General features: G+C 48.0%; 1 protein-coding gene across 8 annotated transcripts in view; it reads left to right on the top strand.

Moving 5' to 3' along the window:
* AGAP1 (ArfGAP with GTPase domain, ankyrin repeat and PH domain 1) overlaps positions 1-22675 on the top strand; it is a 666750-nt gene that overhangs the window by 573622 nt on the left and 70453 nt on the right. For 5 of the 8 annotated variants that reach the window (XM_044001112.1, XM_044001111.1, XM_044001108.1 and 2 more), the window contains 2 exons: positions 7349-7426; positions 22286-22440. In XM_044001112.1, coding sequence (XP_043857047.1) covers positions 7349-7426; positions 22286-22440 — 233 coding nt within the window. The remainder of the gene's footprint in view (positions 1-7348; positions 7427-22285; positions 22441-22675) is intronic. The other 3 variants (XM_044001114.1, XM_044001113.1, XM_044001109.1) reach the window with 1 other exon arrangement.

The following is a 22675-nucleotide window of genomic DNA, read 5'->3' as shown; positions in this document are numbered from 1 at the left end:
ACTACATCTCTGTATGGCATCCTACAGGAACAAGACCGTGATGTCAAGCCCCTTCACAGTTGAAGTAGTGAGTTCACATAGCGTAAGAATCTTTGGGGTTGCGTCTTGTGAAAAAAAGATCCCCCCGCTATTCTCGGAGAACACAGAACATTGACACAACCTCGTTGAGCAAGCGCAGGCTCGGTCCCATGGCCGACACAAAAGAGAGAGCCCCCAAGCTGTAGCTTCACAATGACATCGCTGCCAACAAAAGCTCACGGCGCTCTGGAGCCAGTGAACGTGGAAGTGGCGCTCATGACAACAGTGGGAGCCCTCCCCTCCCGTCGAGGGGCCCGCAGCATTATCTTTATGTAAAGGGTCCCAGAGCGCAGGTCATCCTGAAATACCCGAGGAACACAGACTTGCCTCTCTGCAAAACTGGCATTTTATAGAAGACTTAGAAAGATTCCCCCCTTCTTTTTTTAAAGGCAAGTCTGGTGTGGACTGTGGGTGCATTATCTGACAAGGTTATCATTTGCCTTTTTTTTTTTTTTTGAGGCACAAGTTGAAACTCCCTCATATGAATGGACAAGGTTATTTATTTTGTGCCAAAGATGAGACGTTCTTAGGGATGAGTGGCACGCTATCTTCAGCCCAGCCCCCTTCTTCCTGCGTAGGTGAAAAGATCCTATTATTTCTGATAATTGATGCTGAGGGCCGTGGCGGGCCTCATTTAATCAGCACTGTTCAGCACACTCCAGGGATGTAATTCATGCACACTTTAACATCCAACATGGCTGACAAGGCTTGGACACACAACCGAATGGCTACATCATTTTTTAATCAGCTATCTGAGGCCTATTTATCTAATCAACAAAGAGCTCTGTCAGATGGAGACCAGAGGTGACGTTAATGAGTCTGTAGTTTCAGGGTGTGATGATGGAGGCAGATTTTAGGATGAAGCCCTGGTTTAGGGAACACTCCAATGGGTTGATGGACATTTTTCATTCACTTCCCAGAATCTCCGGGTAGAAACGTGCTTCCTGAAGAGGAGGTTCACAGACAAAGTGTAATATTGGGAAATAAGAGTAAGACAAGACCTGTAAAAGCAAAGCACCTGAAAATCCTGTTTTTCAAACCCCAATTGGAAAGTTTTCTCCAGTGGGATAGACATAGGGGTTGAGGCAGAGCCTTTAAAAATAAGGTGATGTCCAATAATTGAGAGTCATTAACTGTAAATGATTCCCAGTAACCCGAACTTAGCACAAGGCGGTCATTTGTAACTTCTCCCCTTCTCACCCTCTTTGAAATGATTTTGACTGTCTGTTAACAATTAGGAGGCATTACAACATGCATCACTTGGTCATCCAGCTGCACTGGTCTTATAGAAAGTCCAAGTTGCGGGGGGGGGGGGCGATAAAAACTTCTGGAAATTCACATCCATATCCATATTTTTTTTCATTGAGATTATGATCCCGGATGAGCTTTGGCTCAGGGGGTCTTCAGGCGCAGCTAGGACAGACCCCCCAACAGAGTCCCTTTCCTGCCCATCCCTCACTGTGGTACACAGTATGGGTAGTGGGGGCAGAAGCAGATTGCTTTAGGGAGAGGGAGGCCCAAAGTAGCACCAGGTTTTCAGCCAGGGTACACAAGGTAAATTGTCTGAGGGGGAAGCAGTTCACTACCCAAGTCCAGATGGTGCCCCCAAATAGCACTTTCTCTACCATGGGATTTGAAAAACTACAAAAATCTGGTTAGTTCTGGCTCTGTGGCCTCTTTATTAATGCTTCCCATTCTTTCTTCTCCCCCCAAAAGGGAAAAGGTTATTGGGTGCCTTTATCTTGTTCACATTAACCCTGTTCACCACGCCACCCCTTCAAAAAATTGTTTGCAAACTTATTTGGCTTCCTTCACGTTGGATTCATGGTGTGCCCATTCCTCCCCTCTATGCTTTTTAGTCAGAAGAGCCTTTTAGTCCCTTCTGGGTTTTTTCTTAAGAAATATAGACAATTGTTATGGAAGGAGGGGAGGTGGTGAAATAAGTATTTTTTTAAAACCTTAACTGTTGCCCCTTTAATATTTCTCATCAGAACCCATTTATAAAATGCTGAAATTTCACATTGGATCAACCGAAACAAAACAAAAAGGGTTGATGAGCTACACGGTGTTGGCCAGTGTTATGGCACCATTATACAAATTTGTGGTAGCACGCAGTGATTTGGGATCAACAGACCACAGATAATGACTTATTGGGCTCACCCAGGTTGGGATTCAGAATGCACCAATTAATTTGCAGACCAAAGCAATCCGAATTTAATCTCAAGCATCTAAATTCTGGCCGGTTAATTAGTCTATACCAGATCTGAGATTGTATTTTGTGTATGGGTGTCTGGTGGCACTAAAAAATCACACAACCGAAAAAGCTTTCAATGGGCATCCTAAAAATCTATTATTATCAATGACTAGATCAGGAAAGATAGAATGCTCTAATCCAGTGAATAGTAACCATGGTGAACTTCATGTTTGGCCCTTTCGCATTCATATTGATAACAAACAGGGAAAGGCCTGGTATTTTTTTAAACGTTGAGTTTTTATGATGTATATTCATCACAATATCAATAAATTGGGCTCTTTTTGAAAAAATTTTTCAGCAATGAAAACCTTCCCCCCCCCCCAATCAAAACATTTTCCCCCACTGGGAAGAATTGAAGGTGTTTCATATCATGTTTCCATTGTCATCGTCTTGAGTCAGAGAGTCTAAGGGGCGTGATTTCCCCTCCAACAAGAACCACACAAATGCTGAAGCTTAGGGTACACAAGGTGGATTGTTTGAGGGGCAGGTAGTTCACTTCCCAAGTCCAGATGGTGCCCCCAAATAGTACTTTCTCTACCATGGTATTTAAAAGACTACAAAAATCTGGTTAGTGCCAGCCCTTTGGCAGACATTACCCACACTGTGGGCTCTTTATTAATGCTCCCCATCCTTTCTTCTCCCCCCAGAAGAAGGGAAAAGATCATTGGGTGCCTTATTCTCCATAAATAGCAGGTGCCATTGCAGGGGCAGTTGGTATGGGCCTCGCTACCGGGAGCTACCTGGCACCCTCGCTGCCAGGATCCTAGCAGCAAGCACTCTCTGGCATCACCTGAAGCTTTGTTGATGAAAATCTAATTGTATTTTCTTGGAGAGGAGCCCCTGAAGAAGGGGACTTGGGGCAATCAATGCGACAGGAAACAAATGCTTGGAGCAGGACCTCAATATCAAGCTGGAAAAGTCCATTTGTTTAAAAGGGAGAAAAAAGCCTGGCATCGTTCACATTAAAATTGATTCTTTCATCAATAGGTGAATAGAAAACCAAGCTGCATGTTCACTTTCCCCTTCTCCATCCACACTGTAATGGGAGAGGGGAGTCTGAAAAATGAAAGGCATCAGACAGACCAGGAGGATGCTTCTTAGGATGGACGGGGGTCCCCTCCCTTTCACAGGGGGCTCAGCCCGGACTTGGCCTATTTATATGTAAATGGTGCAGGGAAAAGGGAAGGTGGAAGCCACTGAATGGAGCAACTTGAGATGCAAGGACTTTCTGGAATTTGTGAGTATTCCAGAAAACAAGACACCTTGAATATTGAAATCATTTAGTATATCCATGGCGCAGGAAAGCCATCTCTTGTCTAAGGGGAGCAGTCATTATTCCTCCCATTGCGATCCCACCACTGAGAATCCGTCAATCCACAAGCATTTATTAAGCACCTACTATGCACCAGGTGCCCTGCTAAGTTCTGGGGATGCAGAGAAATCATCCCTGTTCTGAAGGAGTTCACAGTCTGTGTCGATGGAGGAGTTCGCTCTGCAAGGGCATTGAATTCATACTAGAACACATCTAAAAATTAAAATTTTGTGTGGTTCGATACCAGGGATGCTATTAAAATTGAACATTGGCTCATGGCCCTTTTTATTTTTCATGTGACTCTCCCGTCTGGCCCAGGTGCTCAAGGGGGTGGCCTAGTACAGTCAATAAATAAGGAATTCCTTCCATTGTTTAAAAAAATCACCTTCAGAACCTCATAAACCGGAAGCAGTAGTTGGTTGAGCACCTCAGCAGCAGTTTGATGGAAGGTCGAATCTGCTTTGTAACGTATGGATGAGAAGTGTGATGGGAATAGTGGAGGTGATGGGATGGGATGCATTGCTGACGATGGGGTCACTTTTTTAGAGAGGGTGATCCTTGGTCATTCAGTGGTAGGTAAACAAAGAAACACTGAGGGCCAAGTCCAGAAAGATTTCACTCTCCTTGGTCACCTAAACCCCCACAACCCCCTCTCCCAGCAGGGGAAGGATCTCGCAAATTCTCCCAAATGGAAGGGCCAGCGAGGCCTCTGATGTCAAAGGACCAGCTGGACTATGTAAAGTCTGGAGCAAAGCAGCCTCCTGGACTCTGGAGAGGCTACAGCCGGGTCGGAGGAGAGCCTGGTGTGAACTGCTGCGAGCTGAAGTCGCCGGGGGAAATGGAGGTTTCGGATCGATGGCAGGGCGCAGGGGTTTCTTTGGTTGTCTTGTACTCATCCAGTCAGTCCCTCAGATAAGCAGGTATTGTGCATCAGTTGTAGGCCAGGCGCTGTGCTGGGTTCTCTAGGCAGAAATGAAAGAGGCCTGCTCTCACAGAGGTAACAGTTCTTTGGGGCAAGCAACACATGCCCAGAGAATAAGTGGGAATAACACATGCGTGTTCGTGTGTGTGTGTGTGTGTGTGTGTGTGTGTGTGCGTGCTTACACATACACATATGTATATGTGTGTAAATTAAGTATATAGAAGATACCAGGTCATTTGGGCTGAAGCTTAGGGACCCAGGCAGGGATGAGCCAACTGGAGGAGGCGGGAGATCAGGAAAGGCCTCATGTCCAAAGTGACCCCTGTTTGATCATGTCATGGAGGGGACCTTCACTTCTCAGGAGTTTACATTAAAAGAGCCCGAATTCCAACGAGCCCTACCAACCTGAAAAGGCCTCAGTGACAAGGCTGTGGATGGTTTGGCATCCCACTTTGGCAAGTAAACGAGAAAAGGAAACCTTTCTGTCACGGGGTGCCAATGCTCCTTCACACCCCCACCCTCCACGCCCCTGCTTTTGTTCCTCAGATTTGTATCATTAGCATTTAGCACAGTGCCTGCTGCAGACTGTTTAGAAATGCTTGTTGGCTCAATCGGATGACCGTGTATAAAAATACTTTTCGTTTACTTGCCAAAGTGGGATATTAGTGGAGCACTGACCCCAGGGCCGGACCAGCTGACATAGACTCTGAGGGGTCACGGTGAGAAGCACCCTGTTGGACGATGCCTATCTTTGTGCCTGTATCTGGAACCCTGCCGTGTGCTGGATCAAATACGTGCCTAGTATAGACTGCGGGCACCTTCCTGAACCAAGTCTCTGCCGGGTTCTCTGAAGAGGACGATCATTTGTAGTGCAGGCACCTTAACTCTGTCATGCCGCAGAAGACTCCACCCAGCCTGGGTCCCTTTTTCATAGTAGCGCAAACAGCCCTCGCCTGGGAGCCGGCTCTTGTGTCCCTTATCATGCATGGGGAGTTTGCATGTTCTGAGATGACCATTAGTACTGGGCAGCCCTTGCCGTGGAATCTTTATGAGTCTTTGGCGATGATTTTTCCACAGGCCTGAAACCTCTGGCCCCAGAGGCCCAAGTGTTTTCATCTGAAGATGAAAAGAAAAATAAATCCTGAAGTTAGAGGTGTCTTCTCCACTAGTGTTAGCATGAGTGGGGGAGGGGGAGAAGGAAAGAACAAGCCATGGAAATATGTGTGCAATTAGAAAATGATGTTGGGATCATTATTCTTCCAACGCCGCCTTAGCCTTAGCCCTGAAGCTTCCCCTTTGGGTCAGGGCGAGAGGCATCCATGGCCCCTTTAGTTAAAAATAACACTGTGCTGACCTTCTCATTGACTGCATCCTTGCTATGTGCTGACCACTCTCCCCCAAGAATGAGGTGGACATACATCAAGGAAAGCCTCCCGCCTTGATGAGACCCCCTCTCCTGTTCCCCCACCGGCCGCTCCTGCTTTCCCCTCCTCTCCAAAACAACCAGCTGTGTATTTGGGGCTGGGGAAGGGGACAAGCACAGCCAGGCTTTGCACTGAGACAATTCTTACCTTGTCACAATTTCGTGTGTCCTTAATATACATCCACGTTGTCTCACCAGATGGAAGGAAGCAACCCCCCGCCCCCCCCCCCCTCGAGGGCAGGAACTGACTGTCCCATTGTGGTCTTTGTATTGAGCACAGGACACGGCACAGACGCTTCAGTCACGCTCGTCGGTTGATTGATTGGGTTGGAAGTCAGGAAGGCCTGTGTTTGGATCCTGCCTCCAACATGTACTTGATAGGTGCTTTATCTTCCTCGCTTCCCAAATGTCACCTGCGTTAGCTCCCTCACAGGGTCACTGGGCAGGAAGGTTCTGCAGGCTTCGAGGCGCCTGCCCCGGGAGCAGAACCTCCAAGAAGAGGCTCAGCCCCAATGCTGCCAGGGTTTTCTAGGCATCCAGGGGCCCGAAGGAGAAGGGACTTTGGAAGCTTCTCTTAGAATCTAGGTAAACGCTGACCTTCCAGCTGAGGATCTGGACTTTCCCAGGGGCCTCACCTGGAGGGAAAATCATGGACAGCTTGGAGCCGTCATCCGGTGGGACATTCATCCTGAGCTTCTCTTAGGACCCTCCAGATGATCACAAACTCTTTCTACCCTTGGTTGAGGGGAAGGGGCCAAACGTTGTCACTGGGGATGCCAACATGGGAATAGCCTCTTAGAGTGCACATTCTCCTAAACCCCTAAGGAGGAGGCTGTAGGCTTTGCACAGCAGGTGTCTGTGACCAGTGAGGACTGGCCAGCAGGGCGGACTGAGGTAGGAATCCCTTCTCCTCATCTCAGCATCTTCATTTCGAGGGTCCACGTTTTATTCAGACTGGAAGTGAAAAGGGGTACAGGGGATCTTCTCTTTCTTGGGAGGCCAGAGCCCAGCTCAGACACGTGGGTTTTGTACGTGAAATGGGAGTATCCTTATGTTATGCCTCACATGCTACTTTGACGTTTATTTTTCTCCCCTTTTCATTTTTTTCTTTTCCTTTTTTTCTCTCCTCTCTTTTTTCTGTTTCTCTCTCTCTCTCTCTCTCTCTCTCTCTCTCTCTCTCTCTCTCTCTCCCTCTCTCCCTCTCTCCCTCTCTCTCTCCCTCTTCTCCCCCCCCCTTTCGCTCTCCCCTCTCTTGCTCTCCTCTCTCTCTCTCTCTCTCTCTCTCTCTCTCTCTCTCTCTCTCTCTCTCTCTCTCTCTCTCTCTCCTTCTCCTCCTCCCTTTCTGCTCTCGGGATGCAGCCAAACGCAAAGCGTGGAAACTAAACCGTGTTGGTAGCCTGCGAAATATATACAGCAGCAGCAGCACCAACACCGAAGGTAACAAACTAACACCTCCCCTTCCATCCCCCCCCCCCCTCCCGCCCTGTCTCCTCCTCTCCTGGCCTGGTCCCCTTTTCCTCTCTGTCCTGAATTCAGATCCCATCTCTGCTACTTGCTTTCTGCGTGACCTTGGGAAAATCACATCCCTCCTCCCCCATGGCCTCCCTTTGGTCCTTCTCTGTCAAATGGTGGGGGTTGGACTTGAAGACGGGCTGAGGTGAGGCCAGTTCAGAAGCCCCTGAGGATCCTCTCTGGACGCAGACCTGGAAACCTTATTTGCCCAAAGAGTGCATGCTCACGCCCTGTGTTTGCCTGGTCCTGCTGGTGGTCTCTCCATCTTTTTTGTTTGTGAGTTTTATTTTCCCATTCATGTTCATTTCAGCTTACTTAAATTCTGACCTTTCCCTCTAGTCGTCGAGTGGTGATGTTTAAATTACTTCAAAAACCTATTTTCTCCTCTTTTTTCTTTGCCTTTCTACATGTGGGCACTCAATGTAATATTTCCCGAGTTATTACCGTTTTTAAAAGTGCGCGGATCAGGCGTAATGATCTGTAGCCAAGCACAATAGTGTGCTGTGACATTTAAGAAACACTCTTAATTTGTTGGGGGAAAAGCGTTCTCCATAATGCTCTTTGCAGCTCGAATCCGAAGGCGAGCCGGGCCGGGCCATTTGCATGCGCTAGTCTTGCTTGTAAATTCTGTAGATTGTTGTGTTGTGTTTCTAAAGGTCGCCTAGTGCCAAAGTTCACAAATTGACTCCCGTCGGCCGAGGACAGCCCGTCATGGCTCTGCTGGGAGAACAGATTGGATTTTTTTCCCCCACTCTCATTGAAACAACGCAATTATAAACTGCCTTTTGTTTTGATTATTACAAATGTCAAGGGTCAGAATTATTCCGATGCCAGGCAAAGGGGGAGGGAGCGCCCCACCAACCCTGAGAGCATACGAGAGGGGCCAGAATTCCGGGGGAAATGCAATGCAAAATAAGTCACAACCCACTGATCTTGGTATAATAGGGGGGAATTTTTTTTTCACTTAAGTGCAAGCCATATGGGTCAAGTGATGAGGAGCGCAGGCCTTAACACTAATTGACTTATTTGGGAAGGATTAGAACTGTAATATTTTTCTTAATGTCACTGTTTTCTGGGCTGTTGATTTTAGCAATTGCCAAGCAGTGGCATTAAATCTCTTGTAAATTTTAAATTGCATGCTATTTCTGTAAACAAGTCCCTCCGTTCACATCCTGATCATTAACCTTTGGTGATTTATATCACCATCTTTTTTTTTTCCTCTTGCACAATTACTACTGTATTGGTGGGCACAAGGCTTGCTCTCACAGCCGGATGAATCAAAAGTAGCTCTTCACTGCAGCTCATCAAAGGGCTGTTTTCTGATGAGAATCTGGTTCCAAGCCTCCCTGCAAAACTGTCCCCTTCCTGAGGAAGGGCTGAGCTGGGGACCCTTTTGCATCTTCTTTCAAAGCCTTGAAGGACGAGATGAAAAAGAAGCCCCCCCACGCTCAGGGCTATTTTTCTAAACATGAGGCAGCTGGCATCACAGAGCATAATCAGCTCTCGCCAGCCACTGTGAAGATGTGGCCCTTTGGAAGACTCGGGGGGTCTGATCTCTCTGATCTGCTCCCTCACTAGCCCAAGTTTTTTTTTTCTTTCGTGTGTGTGTGTGTGTATGTGTGTGTGTGTGTGTGTGTGTGTGCACGCGCACACACGCTTGCACACATACATATAGTAGTAGACAGATTTGTCGCTAGAATTTGAATCGGAGATGCCAAAGTGTAAGCCAGGGTCTCATCTTTGAAAGAGAAGGTACAAGATTGAAGCATTCGACTCTAGGTGTAGCCAGGAATGCAGGAGTCCAGTACATGATCAAGTGCCAATTCTGGCCAATTATCCTTGAATTTTAACAACCTTGAATCACCTTTTAAATATGAGGCATGCTTTCTGGACACAGCACTAGAGACTCGGGTTGTAGCCAAGCCTATGAAAGCATGTGACTCCATATTGCTAAGCGCTGCGATTCCAAGCAGAAATGGAAGTCCCTCAACCTTAACTAATCAGGTAAATGGGGTCTTTTGCAGAACACAGAGACGTGCCGAGGGGGGCGGGGAATGAACATCTGAGCGGAAGGTCATTGGAGCTTCTCTCTCAAATCAGAGATAATGGATGGCATTAGAAATGAGGTTCTCCTCAGTTGACAGTTCCCAGCTACAAAAGACAGGAATGGGACCATGTTTTGTCAACAGTGCCCAAGAAGATAACCTCTCCTGTGATTAACTAGTGGCTTCTCTTCCTTCATGTTCTTTCTTGGAGCAAGTCTGTGGTTTTTCAGTTTTACCTTTCATTCAATTTCCATTTGTTTGACATGGATTGGGGTTCAAACTGGGAATAAGTATGAAGACTTCTGAGCTTTTGTTGGTCACATGCATCACTGAATTAATGAAAAAGTAAGGATATCATTCTGACTTTCCTTCTATTAAAATCTAGAATCTTTCCACATCGTCACAGAATCATAGAATTTAAGGATTGAGAGGGATCTTGGTGGCTGTCTAGTCACAAAAAACTCCCACAACACTTTCCTTGCAGATCTCCAGTGAGGGGCAGCTCCCTACTTCCCAAGGCCACCTGTTCTACTCTTGAATTGTCCCATGGTTGGGAATTATTTTCCCAACTGTGAAGCTGACTGTGTTTCATTGAGCCATCTATCCATGGCTACAAATTCTTTTGCCCAAGAAGTAGGAAAATCACCCTTCTAAGATCCCTTCACATGTTTGATGAGAAGCTGTCATATCTCTACTCAGCCTTCTCTTCTCCAAGGTTAATAATCCCAGTTCCTCCAAATGAAGTTCATATAGGTGAATCTTTGACAATTCGAATATGATGTTCCAAATTAGAACCTTCTCTCTTGACTTCTATAGGGTAACTCTTTATTTTTATTGATTATGTTTTGTTTTTTCATCACTTTCATTTCCAAATATGTTCCCTCCCTCCTCCAAAGCCATTCCTTGTCTCAAAAGAATAAAAGAGAGGGAAAAAGCATCTTGGCAAAACCAAATAACCCATCACCGAGTCTGATAGTGTATGTCATGCTTAATAGAACCTTTTATCAGAGTCCCCATCTGTTTGGACCCAGAAATTAGTACTGAGTTTTCTTCTGTCAAGTCTCCATTTTATCATAGAGAATTAGAAGTTTATGGGAGCCACAGGGGGAACTGGCCCTGCAAGGATGCTCTCAGTTAATCTGGGTAGACACATCCACCATTTTGGTTCTAGGGAAACAGGAAAAGCCGAGTGAGTATATGAAGAGGCCTCCCCCCCCCCATCAGTTTCCATGTACTCTTTTAGACACAGATCTCACTCTGTACCTGCCCTGTCTCCCCTACTGGAGTGTGAGCTTTTTCATGACATTGGCATCTAATTTGGTGGCTTGCCTAGGAGAGATACTCAGGGATGATGAATGGACGGTGCATGGGTTGATGGGTACGTGGATGGTTTGTTGCTTGAATGGTTTGTTGGATGGATGGATGGATGGATGGATGGATGGATGGATGGATGGATGGATGGATGGATGGATGGACAGAAAGATGGGAGATGGATGTTCACCAACATTAAGGACTGAGTAACCATTGTGTGTAGAACTCTGGAATAGCAGAAAAGGAATGCAGTCATCACCTCAATTATCTCTGTCATTGTGGGGCACATTACCTAAGCTTACTAAACCACAGTTTCCTTTCATTAAAGTGAGAAGATTGGACTAAATAAAGTGATGACCAAGCTTTTTCTAGCTCTAAAAATACTGTGACTATATACCTATATTAAAAGTAATGTTTAAAACAGTAAACCTACATACACATTTGGAAACTAGTTTTTTAAAAATTCTTATACTTCAACCAGTGTCCAGACCTGCCCTAGGGAATGAATTGATCTCAAAACTAAAGTGAAAAGTCTTAATTCTGTATATTTTCACCCTTTTTTCCCCAATCTTTTGGATTTCCTAAAAAATAAATTGTTGCATAACCTTCATGTTCTCAAATTTCTTTTGGGAAGCATTCAGTTGTTACAGGCTTTGGCATTCCATTCTCTAGTGGAAATGTAGCATTCGAGCAAGGGTGTTTGCCCACAGAGTAGTGCGCAGTCTCTCAGGTTGGTTACAGGGAGAATCAAATCAAGTTATATAATGTATGGAAAGCCTTGCACACCTTAACGTGCTACATAAATGTTAGCTTTCATCATTAATCACATTAGAGCCATAAATGGACCCCACCATTTCTAGGACAGGCTTCTGGCCTCTTCTCCTCCCAGGGTTCCAATTCTGCCCCAGCATAAACATGAAAGCCCAGTCTGACAGCTGAAATGTTCCCAGTGGCAGCCTAGAAATGTCCAGAGCCCAGCAGAATGTACTGGGCAGAGGGCGCTCCTGTTTGGTGGTCTCTCTTGAGAGGTCCAGCCCCAAAGACAGCGCGAGTCCATGTTATAATTCAGATGTCCCCTACCTCCTGCGGGCCCCAACTCTGGTGCCGTCTGGGTGTGTCCAGATCCGCCATTTTGTTCATTGATGGTCCCGGACATTTGCCCCCAAAATCCAGGGTGATGGATCAGCTTTCATCTTGACTCATTTGGGACCTCTCACCACAGGTATCCGCTGTCTGCTGCCATTTTTGTAACTCACTTTGTTACACCCTTTTTTCTTTTTCCTTCTTGCTGCATCCTTCAGATAAGTAGCTAAGACATTTTTAAAGTACCTCCTCTAAGCACTAGAGGTACAAACCCATGCCACAAAGCCAGTCCTTGTCTTACAGAGCTTACATTCTATGGGGGAGATGGTGTGGTCATGGCTGGGAAGTGACGAGGCAGCAGGTTCACCTACTAGATGGGGAGGATTCAGGGGGAGAGCCCAAGGTTGCATTGAGAGCAGCAGGGAGTGAGCGTGATGGTCCGACTATAGGAAGCAAGTTGGGGAGCTTGCCAGGAAGCAGAAAAAACCTGCCCCCTTCATTTATTTAAATGTACTTTGTTAATGCTTTTAAGCAATCATTTCCACCTGTCTCCTTCATTTTCTGTGTACTGTATATGGGAAGTTGTTCCCTTCTACCCAAACATGTAACCTCCCTGGGCCTCAGTTTCCCAATGTGTAAAATTCTTGGAGAGGGAGGGGTCACAGAGAGGGAACATAAATGCCCTTTTTTACACATTGGGTAAGGAGAAGTGAGATGAGAAATGGTAGTTCTACTTCGAGGGAAAAATAGGAATTCAAGGAGAAAAACTCCTTTCCCTCAGCTTTTTTTCTTCTGAGCCCTTTGAGGAAAACATGGTTTCAGTCTGCATTTGTTCCATCATCCAAAATGAGCCCCTCCCAGGAACCCACCAGCTCATTTGTGGAGACTGAAAAGCATGTCTACAACTGCATTGAGCTTGAAAGCAGTTTAGAAGCATTTCCCGCGATGGTTCAATAGCATCCTGTTTTGTCACTGGAGAAAGTGTATTTAATATACAGGGGAACCTAGAAGTCAAGGCTTGAGTTCTCTCACGTCTTTAGTCTACATGAGCTATAGCCTATGGTAGTGTATAGGCTGGCTATGTTGTATGATTCTGTAAAGTGGTTTCCTGCCTCAGTGCCCCAGGGAGCTCTTTAAGATCTATTAGTTATAGAGAAGGTGATGCTGACTGGTGGTGGCATTGGTAGACATAGCAGTAGCATCTCATTTGATACCAGCAACAGCCTTGGTAAGCAGGTGCTATTATTACTTCCACTTTACTGTTTAAGGAAACTGAGGCAGACAGGTTAAGTGACTTGTCCAGGGTCATGTAGCTAGGAAGTGTCTGAGGTATGATTTTAACTCAGGTCTTCCTGACTCCACGTCTAGATCGTTACTGCCTCCCTTAAGCGTCCAAGTGGGTAAAAAAATATATGTGTGTGTGTGTGTGTGTATATATATATATATATATATATATATATATATATATATATATATATATATATATATATGTATGTATGTATGTATATATATGTATGTATGTATATATGTGTGTGTATATATGTGTGTGTATATATATATGTATATATATATGTGTATATATATATATATTTTTTTTTTCCTTAGAGAAGCCATTTAGTGGACCTGGGTTCAGTCCCAGTTCTGCACTCACTGCCCGTGTGACTTTGGATAAGTCACTTCCCCTGTCCTCATCTGTAAAATGATGGGAGTGAGGCAGATGACCAGTCATGTTCCTCCCAGTTCTATGATCCTGTGAAAATCCTGGTAAACAAGATAAAAAGAAATGAGCCCCCATCTGGAAGCCAAGCCCAGGACCTGACTGGAGTGTTCCCAGTGGATGCAGACAGACCTTTCTCACTGCGGGGCTCCTGGGCCGGATACCTGAGGGCCAGGAGGTTGTTGGTCCCTAATCTCTTGGATTTCCAGACTAATTAGCTTTGCCCGGTGGCTTTCGAAGAAGGGAGGGAGGTGTTAGCACAGCCTTGCCCAGTGGGACACGGCACAAATATATTTCTGTAATTGGGATGGCTAATAAACATACTTATTGTGAAATTTATGAAGATAAATTACACTGACTGACAAATGGTAATGATACCTCAGGCTCTCTTGTATCTAAACAAATTATAACAGATACAGTGGCGGGTGTTTTCCTGGCGGAGGGAGGGCTTGATCCCTTCCCCCTTTCTGCCTCGCTGGCTCGGGCAGAAGCTCGGCTTAATGGGGAGGTCGAGGACACGCGCCGTCCTCAGCAAAGCATCCGCCTGTTTTCCTCCTGCCTCCTGGAGATGCCTTCCATTTTGGAAGCGGTAATTGCTTTGTCGGGGGTTGCTGTGGACACTTAATTTAAGAAAGGCTCAGCCCCCTGCCACGCTCAATGCCAAGGTCAATAGAAGGAGCACCTAAAAATGGGCCTTCCAGACTGGGGACCTCCTGCCCGGGCATACTTGGAACAGTGAAGAACCCCGTTTGTGCCCGCCTCCCGCCACTTGGGGGCTGTGAAGGTGACTCGGAGTTTAGGCTCATACAGCATCTTGGTTTGAGCGCAGGCTTCTCGGGGGCAGGGATGCTGTTTGCCCCAGAACCAGAACTGGGTTTGATATGCAATAGGCACTTTATAAGTGGTGGCTGAATTGAATCGACTCAGCCTACTGGATTCTAAGCCCTGTAGTTCCTAGGGAATGTCACTTCCTTTATTTATCTATCTCTATACCCACCCCCAACCCCCAGTGCCTAGGCCAGGGCCTGGAGCAGAGGAGCTACGAGGTAAATACTCCTTGGTTGGCTGACTTGCTGATTGATTGATTGATTGATTGATTGATTGATTGACAGAATGGTCTCTTTCTGGCACTAAGCTTTATGAGAATCTGCAAGGAATACCAGGGATAACCTAACTCAATGGACAGAGTACTGGGCTTGGAATCAGGAAGACCCAACTTCGTGAGTTCAAACCCCACCTCAAACATTTCCTAGCTGTGTGACTCTGGGCAAGTCACTTAGTCCTGTTTTGCCTCTGTTTCCTGATCTATAAAATGAGCTGGAGAAGGAAATGGCCAAGCTCTCCAGTATCTCTGCCAAGAAAACCCCAAATTGGGTCACGGAGAGTCAAGCATGATTAAAAATGACTGAGCAACAAGCAAGATGAATAAGAGGCCTAGTGGTACAGGAGAAGAAACACTGACTCTGAAGTCAGAGAACCTGGGTTCAAATCTCTCACCTTGGACTCTTAATGCATCAGTGACCTTGTATGAGTTCCTTAATCCCTGTGGTTTCTTCCTTCAGTCTCGCCATCTGTAAAACAACGGAGCTGGACTGACTGGGCTCTGTCTACAACCCTTTGGCACTGGACATGATGCCCAAGGAAAATCCCCTGGACTCAAAGACAAGGAGCAGGGCCTGGGTCTTGGCTATGTGACCCTGGACAAGTCTCCTGCCCTCTCTACACTTGCCTTTTGATCCCTTGTGTGTCATGACAGGTCTAGACTCCCCGGCTCCCATCCTTGACTGGCTATGTGACCCTGGGCAAATCACTTGCCCTCTCTGGGCCTCCCTTCCCCCACTGTCAGATGAGGCAGCTGGTCTCAGGAGACGTTCCTCGGACTTAGAGGAAGTAGGAAACAGAAGGGATCTTGGCACAGAATCCAATCCCTTCATCACACAGATGAGGAAACAGAGGCAAGAGTGGTAATGTGCCATCAGACCTCATGTCCCTCACAACAAAAAGAATGCTGAACTTGGACCTCTGAGAGTCCTGAATTCAAATCCCAGTGACTAGCTCTGTGACCCTCCTAGTCACTGAGACTGCACCTGTTTCCTGGTCTATAAAATGGGGATGATACCCGTCCCATTGCCCAGAACACACAGCTGGGGGCTAGGGGGGGAGTCGAGACTTGAACCCAGCCCTTTGGGAGGCTTAAGGCCAGGCTTCTTTCCATGGTACCCTGTGGAATCCCTGTACACGTCCCCAGGACCCAGGCAGGGGGAGCACAACCCTCCCAGAACCTCGTGCCATCCTTCGATCACACGTCTTCAGGTTGGAACCAGGGGAGTACAAAAGGCAGCAAAGGATAAGAAGGTAGACCGTGTGGGTCGGAACCAGAAGTCGGAGGAAGGGCCTCTGTGTGGGACCCTCGAGGCTGAGGAAGCCGCGGAAGCTCTGCTTGGGTGCCTGAGTTTGGCCACCTCATGTGCTTGGTTCTCAGAGATGAAGACCCAGATCTCTGTTACTTTGGGCAGGTCCCTCGGACTCTGGGCCTCCTCTCTTCATCCATCAAAAGAGGAACTTGCCTCGATAGCTTCCAAAGGCCCTCGTGTTCCTCGGGGGTCACTCGGTCGGCTCCTCCCTCCGCCCACCTCCCTGCGCTTGTGGGTGTGCCCACTGGGGTGGCATGTGCACCCAGAACGTGGCTCAGGCTAGTCTAGCGGCAGACAGCTCTAGCAGGCCTCCGTCCACCCTCTCCCTCACTGCCATCGTCGGCTGCCTCCATTTCCCCCGACACCCCCAAAATGCCTTCTGCTCAGAGGCCTCCTATTGATAACAACTTCCAAATGGACGCCGCCGGCAGCTGCTTTTTAGCACTTTAACCCTTTGCCTGCCAGGTTCCCCCAGAAATAATTGATGACTGATTGGCCCATTAACCTTTAAAAAAAAAAGTTTGACAGCCCGGACTTGTGTAATGAGGAAGGATTCCTGGTGAAATCGGTTTGATGGCTGAGTTGCTTGCCCCTGAGGACGCAAAATTAGCCCCACGGGGCCTTGTCTGCATAGAAACTGGACACAATTAGTGTAATATCCGGTGTTATTAATGTAGTTTGGGGTAATTGGGCAGGTTGATTTCGACAGGTTCATGGTGCTAAAATACTATTATAGGGAGGACCTTTCCATGAATAACCGTTAAACGTGGAAAACTGTTTAAGTCCCTGGGAGCCCAATCACACAATGTTATTAAACCATAAGGAACATTCGGTGAGACCACACATGGCCTTGGTCCAGGTTGGGAGGTTGGGGGGCTGCTGGGAGAGAATGTCGGGGTTCTCAGAGTCACCTCAAAGACGGCAGTGGGTGTTTTTAGAGAAGAAAGGAAGCCTCAGATGCTGCCACGCTAGATTTCTCAGATAGCTCAGTCCAGGTGCCCAGTAAGGCTTCCTTGAGCAAGGCCAGTATCCAGACCCTCTCTCCACTCAGACCCTCCTGGACATGGTAAGGAAGAGCCATCTTCAGGCCCACTTCTCTGCTGAATCTTGCCCATTTCCGTCATCCCCCTCCCCATCGATGATAACTAAGATGCCCACTGGAATTACTCTATGATGTGCTGCAGTCTTGTGAAATTCTCTTGGACCCTAAGGGATCTACATGAAATGACTTCAACTTGTGAAATTTGGAATTCTTTGTGTCCAAAGCAAACGAAGGAGGACATTTCTCTTCCTACCTGAGCAAATGAAGAGAAATGTGTTTGGGTCCAAAGCAATGAGGAGGGTCAGTGTTGGAGTTGTGGCCAGAGTCACCCATGCCAAAGACTTCTGAGTCGGGAAAGTTCTCGGAGGCCCTTTGGTCCCGCCAACTCGTTTTACACCCAAGGAAACTGAGTCCTGCGGAGGCTTTCAGACCAGGCACCTATCGGTATTGGTAGACAGAGTCTCCTTGGGAGCTCCAAACTCCAGTGAAATCACTGGACACGTCCAAAAAAGAAAAGAAAGTGTGTGAGGCAAAGTGTGCAGGTTGTGCTGGACACAAAGACATAGCGACCCCTGCCCTCGGGGAACGTACAGTCTCCTCTCTTGAAAGCGAGTGACAAGTGACTTTCCTAACTCACTTTCTCACAGGCTTTCTCTTGCGCCCCATATTTGAGTGAGGACATGGCAGCTCCCAAGAATAGTGACTCCAGAGTGGAGTCACTGGGCTGGTGACCAGTCTCGTGGCAACTATGTTAGAGGGGAGGAGGGCAGCAATAAAGACCGTGGGCAGTCCGTAGAGGCCAAGTCATCGATGACTCTGAGGATCTGGCTGATGGGCAATCATACTCATTCTTGCTACACGTGATAGCAGCTGAGCCACATACATCCACATTTGGGTATCTCATCCTCCGGTCCTTGCAACCCCTTTCTGAGAAGATGGCCAAGCTGGACATAAACCTCTTCCCAGTTAGATACATTGGTCCTCAGTGATTCAGTCAATCCACAAGGGCATGCCCACAGCCTTTCCAGCCTAGTACAGCCTACCTGGGCCTACCCTCTACTTGTAGGACTATTGGGCACCCAATGGATGCACACCTCCCCTCCCCGACAAGGCATTGATGTCCAACTCAATGCAACTGTGCATTACAAACATGTCTAAACTCAACCAATTCACCAAGCTTTCTAAAGTACCTGCTTTGGGCCTGGTAACATACTGGCTACTCAAGTTACCCAAGCAGTCCCTGCCCTTAAGGAATCTCAGTTCCCCTGCCCCTCGTGGTGAGTGCGTGTTGACATCACAAAGATCCTATTTACTCCTGCAAGTGATTCGGTATAGGGTAGCTCTGTGATCCCGTGTCCTCCTCTGTGAAACAAGGGTGGTTGAACTAGACAACGTCTGGGGGACCTTTCAGCTCCAAAGAAGGGAGGCAGGTGGGCAGGCAGGCGGGCAAGCCAGCTTATGCTCAGTCTCCTTTAAGAAGTATCTTCTCCCCCCACCCCCACCCCTCCGAAAAAAAAAGAAAGAAAAAAGAAGTCTCTTACTCAATTCCCTTCCCTTCAGTTGTGTTTCAGAGGAGGTGTATTTTGGTGGGGAGTGTGGAGGAGTGAAATCCGCAGGGCAGGATGCCCATCGACTCCCACTCTGTACACAGCTAAGTTGTCTTACTTGCTAAAGGGTATTTGGGACACATTCAGGTATGCAGCATAGGAGCTGAGAAGTGGGCCCAGATCCTGCCGTAGGCACTCACTATTCAGGTGAGGCAATGAGTCACTTAAATTTGCTGGACTTCAGTGTCCTCATCTATAAAATGGGGTAATAAAGGCCCCGCCCGTTAGGTCTTTGTCAGCATTTGATAAGCTCCTGTGTGTCTTAGCACTTTGCAGACAAGGGCAATAGCAGCATTGCTTGTCATTGGTACAGGGGGACAAATACTCCTGGGAGTTGGAGCGGAAACCTGCCTCGGTGATTGTACGAAAGCCACATCCAAGGGAGGATGGGTGTGCGGGTTGGGGCATCACCAGAGGGAATCTAAATAACCTGGTCCAGTCCAGGTCAGCTCCTAGCCCTCCATTCCCCAGCACAGCCCCTAGGACATAATCAGGACTTCACAAATGTGGCTTCTTGTGGAATTAACCCCGATTCCAAGGCTCCTGGTGGTGTCATGGACAGAGAGCTCTGGGCCCAGAGCCAAGAAGACCTGAGTTTAAATCTGGCCTCAGACACTTAGGAACGGTGACTCTGGACAAGTCATTTAGCCGCTGGCTACCTCAGTGTCCTCCTCTGTAAATTGGGGATCATAATGAACCTCCCTCCTGGGCCGGTTGTGAGAAACAGAGAGCTCATTTGTAGAGCCCTGCGTAAGCACTTGCTGTTGGGGCTGGTGTTGCCATTACCCAGAGCACCATACCATGGGCTAGATTGTACCCGCGAGAAAGTTTACAGGGGTGAGGCTGGATTGGAGGAGATCACGGTGGCCTCTTCTGCCCCCCACCTCCAGCATAAAGTCACCCCATGTTTGGGGATATGACCAATGGGGACCTGAAAAAGAGGGGAGGCCCGTAGAGCCCAAGGAAGGTTGGGAAGCTGAGTGGTCAGGGATAGGAACTGCACATGTAATGTCATTGATGTTCCAGCCTGCCCGTGCCCACTGCATACCTCTCCATTAGAACTCATCTGTGCAGTCATCTTGGACCATTTTTGTGCTCAAGGATATGTGCACACTGGGCTGAGGCCTAGGAAACAAGTGCAAGCCATTGATGGACCAGAGGTGCAAAATAGACTCGTTACAAACCCTCCTCCAAATACCAGGGCCCTCCTGCACGTGCGTACTTGGAGTGTAACGATTGGAATGACGCCACCTGCTGGAGACTTGCTGTAGCAAAGCACTGCCATGAGGTGAAGGCCTCTGAGGGTAAGCCATGTGGTCAAGGTCCTTAGCGTCAGGAAGTGACATTTGCTCATGGGTACTGTCTGTCAAGGCTACCAGCCAATCAACTTGAGGAGCCTCCCATTTCTGGGAGGGGGGCACGAAGTAGGAAGCGGATGCTGGCGGAGGGGGTCTGGCTCTTTTGGGTTCCTGACCTTGCTGTGGTGGATCAGTTGATGGGGTCTCTTAGAAATAGTTAGATTTTTACCTTTTTCTCTGATCCTAATGCTCTTTAATAAATACTTAAACATTTAAATACTCTTGCTAAAGCTTATAATTTATTGGCGATCACTCATTGGATTTCAGCTACTTTAGCTAGAATCTTGGCCCCTTACAGGGGCTTCCCTGAGGAGATTTGGCAGGTAGAAGTGGCCTAACCCACTGGGGAGGGGCATCGTCCCTGCATCCCTGGCTTTGCTGGACTGGGTCCCCCTCAGAGTCTAGGCTGTGGCTCTCTGTCCCTTGACTGCCATAGCCTAGCTGGGTCTTTGTTAACTTTGTGAGGCAGATCCTCAGACAATAGGCCGACACTGGCTGTGTCTGCACTTGGGGCAGCCCAGAGCAGGTCTCCACTTTAGACACACCCATGGGGTGAGAGGGAGGCAGGGATGGATGATGAGGCTGTGGACAGGGAGTGAGAAGGGGCAGCACCTGGTGGCTTCCTGCTTTAGCTCACCCTTCTTGGTAACCCCGGACTAAGCTCCCATGTGTTTGTGCTGCTAAAGAGACTCCAAGAGCCCTCTGAATTGCACGCCCTGGGGCAGAGCCCCGGTGGCCTTGCCCTAGTCGGGACACCAAGCGCTAGGCCTGTGCCCGAAGCCCTGACAGCTGTATGGGAGCTGGCAGAGGGAGAACCCACAGTTCCCTGCAGGCCTGTGAGGAGGCATCAGAGGAGAACACTGGGGAGAAGAATGCGTGAATTCGGCACGAGGACAGAGAAATACCCACGGTGTCTGTGGGTGTTTGAGAAATAGATTATGTCCCGATTGGCCATTAGCTTGTCATTTTGTAGCCCTGAGGTACAGAGGACTATGACCTTGATCCAGCATCTCAGCTCATGGGCTTAGTGCCTGCAAGACCATGGAGAAGTCACAGTTTGCTCCTCTGTCAAATGGACATATTCATACCAGTACAATGGATGGCCTGTCTGGCATTCTCCCTCTTCATCTCCCAGCATTTCCTACCTCCACGCCTTTGCCCTGGCTGTTCCCATTTGAACAAAGGTCCTCGGTGGTAGGGCTTTTGTTTTACTAGTGCCTGGCGCACAGTAGGTGCTTCAGATCCTGCTTGCCAAAAAGAAATGGGGTTGATTTGGGGGTAGTTCCAGCCCCTAGCACAGCCTTTTACCAATAAGCTAGTAGTACTTGTTTATTGATTGTCACACCTGGAAGATGAGGTTATTGCTAATATTAAATAAGAAAACAGTTCTCTAAAACTCCTGCTTCTGGCCCCTTAATGGTGTCACCACTTGGGTGACCCTCTCTGGATGTTTCCTCCCACGTTCCTCGCCCACCCCCCTCCCTGTCATTGGCTGGTGGCCTATGCAAGTCCCCGTTTCCTGGTACAATCTGTCAGCATCTGCTTTATTTCCACTTGTTCCCCTCTACAGAAGGGGGTCTTGGGCCATTTGTGTCACAGAGCCCTTTGGCAGTCAGTCTGGTGAAGCCTTCTCTCAGTCGTGTTTTTAGATGCACAAAATAAACTACGTCGGATTACAAAGGAGATCAAATGAGCATTGAATAAGGGGTAGAGAAATCGATTTTAAAGTTTTCAGGCCCCCGGTCAGGAAGCTTCAAGGACTGGCTGACAAAGAAAGCTCCTCTCCTTGTGATCTCCCCTTTGTTGTCAGGACACGGCTGACTCCAAATGTTCATCATCCAACACGGCCCACGCGTGTACCGGCCCACATGCACACGTCAACACAGAGCGGAATGATTAGTGCCATTCATTTTTATTTAGCTGCCTGGGGGGCGGATGCCCAGGCCGGGGCTGGGGGAGTTTTCCCGGTCGCTCACAATCCCCAGCGTCCTCTCCTTGCCTCTTTCCCCTGAGCGTGGCTGAGACGCTGAGTGTGTGTGGGTGTTTGGGTTCAGATCTCAGCGGCCGTAGTTGTCCAGTCTTGTGTTTTGCCTGACTCCCCCGCGGCCCGCCTTGAAGTTGGAGTCACTTTGATGACAGAGGCCTGGCAGCGGGGGCTGTGGGCACAGGAAAGCTGATCTCTTCATCCCCTCCACTCTGTGTTTCAGAACAAGAAGAAAACTTTGAGTTTATCATTGTGTCCCTCACCGGCCAGACATGGCACTTTGAAGCCGCCACATATGAAGAGCGGGACGCGTGGGTCCACGCCATCGAGAGTCAGATCCTGGCCAGTTTACAGTCTTGTGAGAGCAGCAAGAACAAGGTAAGACCCACAGTGTGCTGCCTACTAGATTCAAAGCCCACCGTAAAACAAAGGGGCAGAAAAAAGTCCATGGGGTTGGCGAGGCCCAATGATTCTTTCGGGACCAGACGCTAATGAGTAATCGTGAGCCTTAAAAAAATATTCATGCCTCCAGAATCAGTCCCGGGGAGTCAGGGATAGAATCGTGGTCCCCCCCTGTTGGGTTTTCTCCTTCCCTCCCGGAAATTGTCCATTT

The sequence above is a fragment of the Dromiciops gliroides genome, chromosome 4 (genome assembly GCF_019393635.1).
Source record: "Dromiciops gliroides isolate mDroGli1 chromosome 4, mDroGli1.pri, whole genome shotgun sequence".
NCBI classification, from domain to species: Eukaryota; Metazoa; Chordata; class Mammalia; order Microbiotheria; family Microbiotheriidae; genus Dromiciops; species Dromiciops gliroides.
Note: the sequence above shows the minus strand (reverse complement) of the source record. Positions and strands in the feature narration are given on the sequence as shown.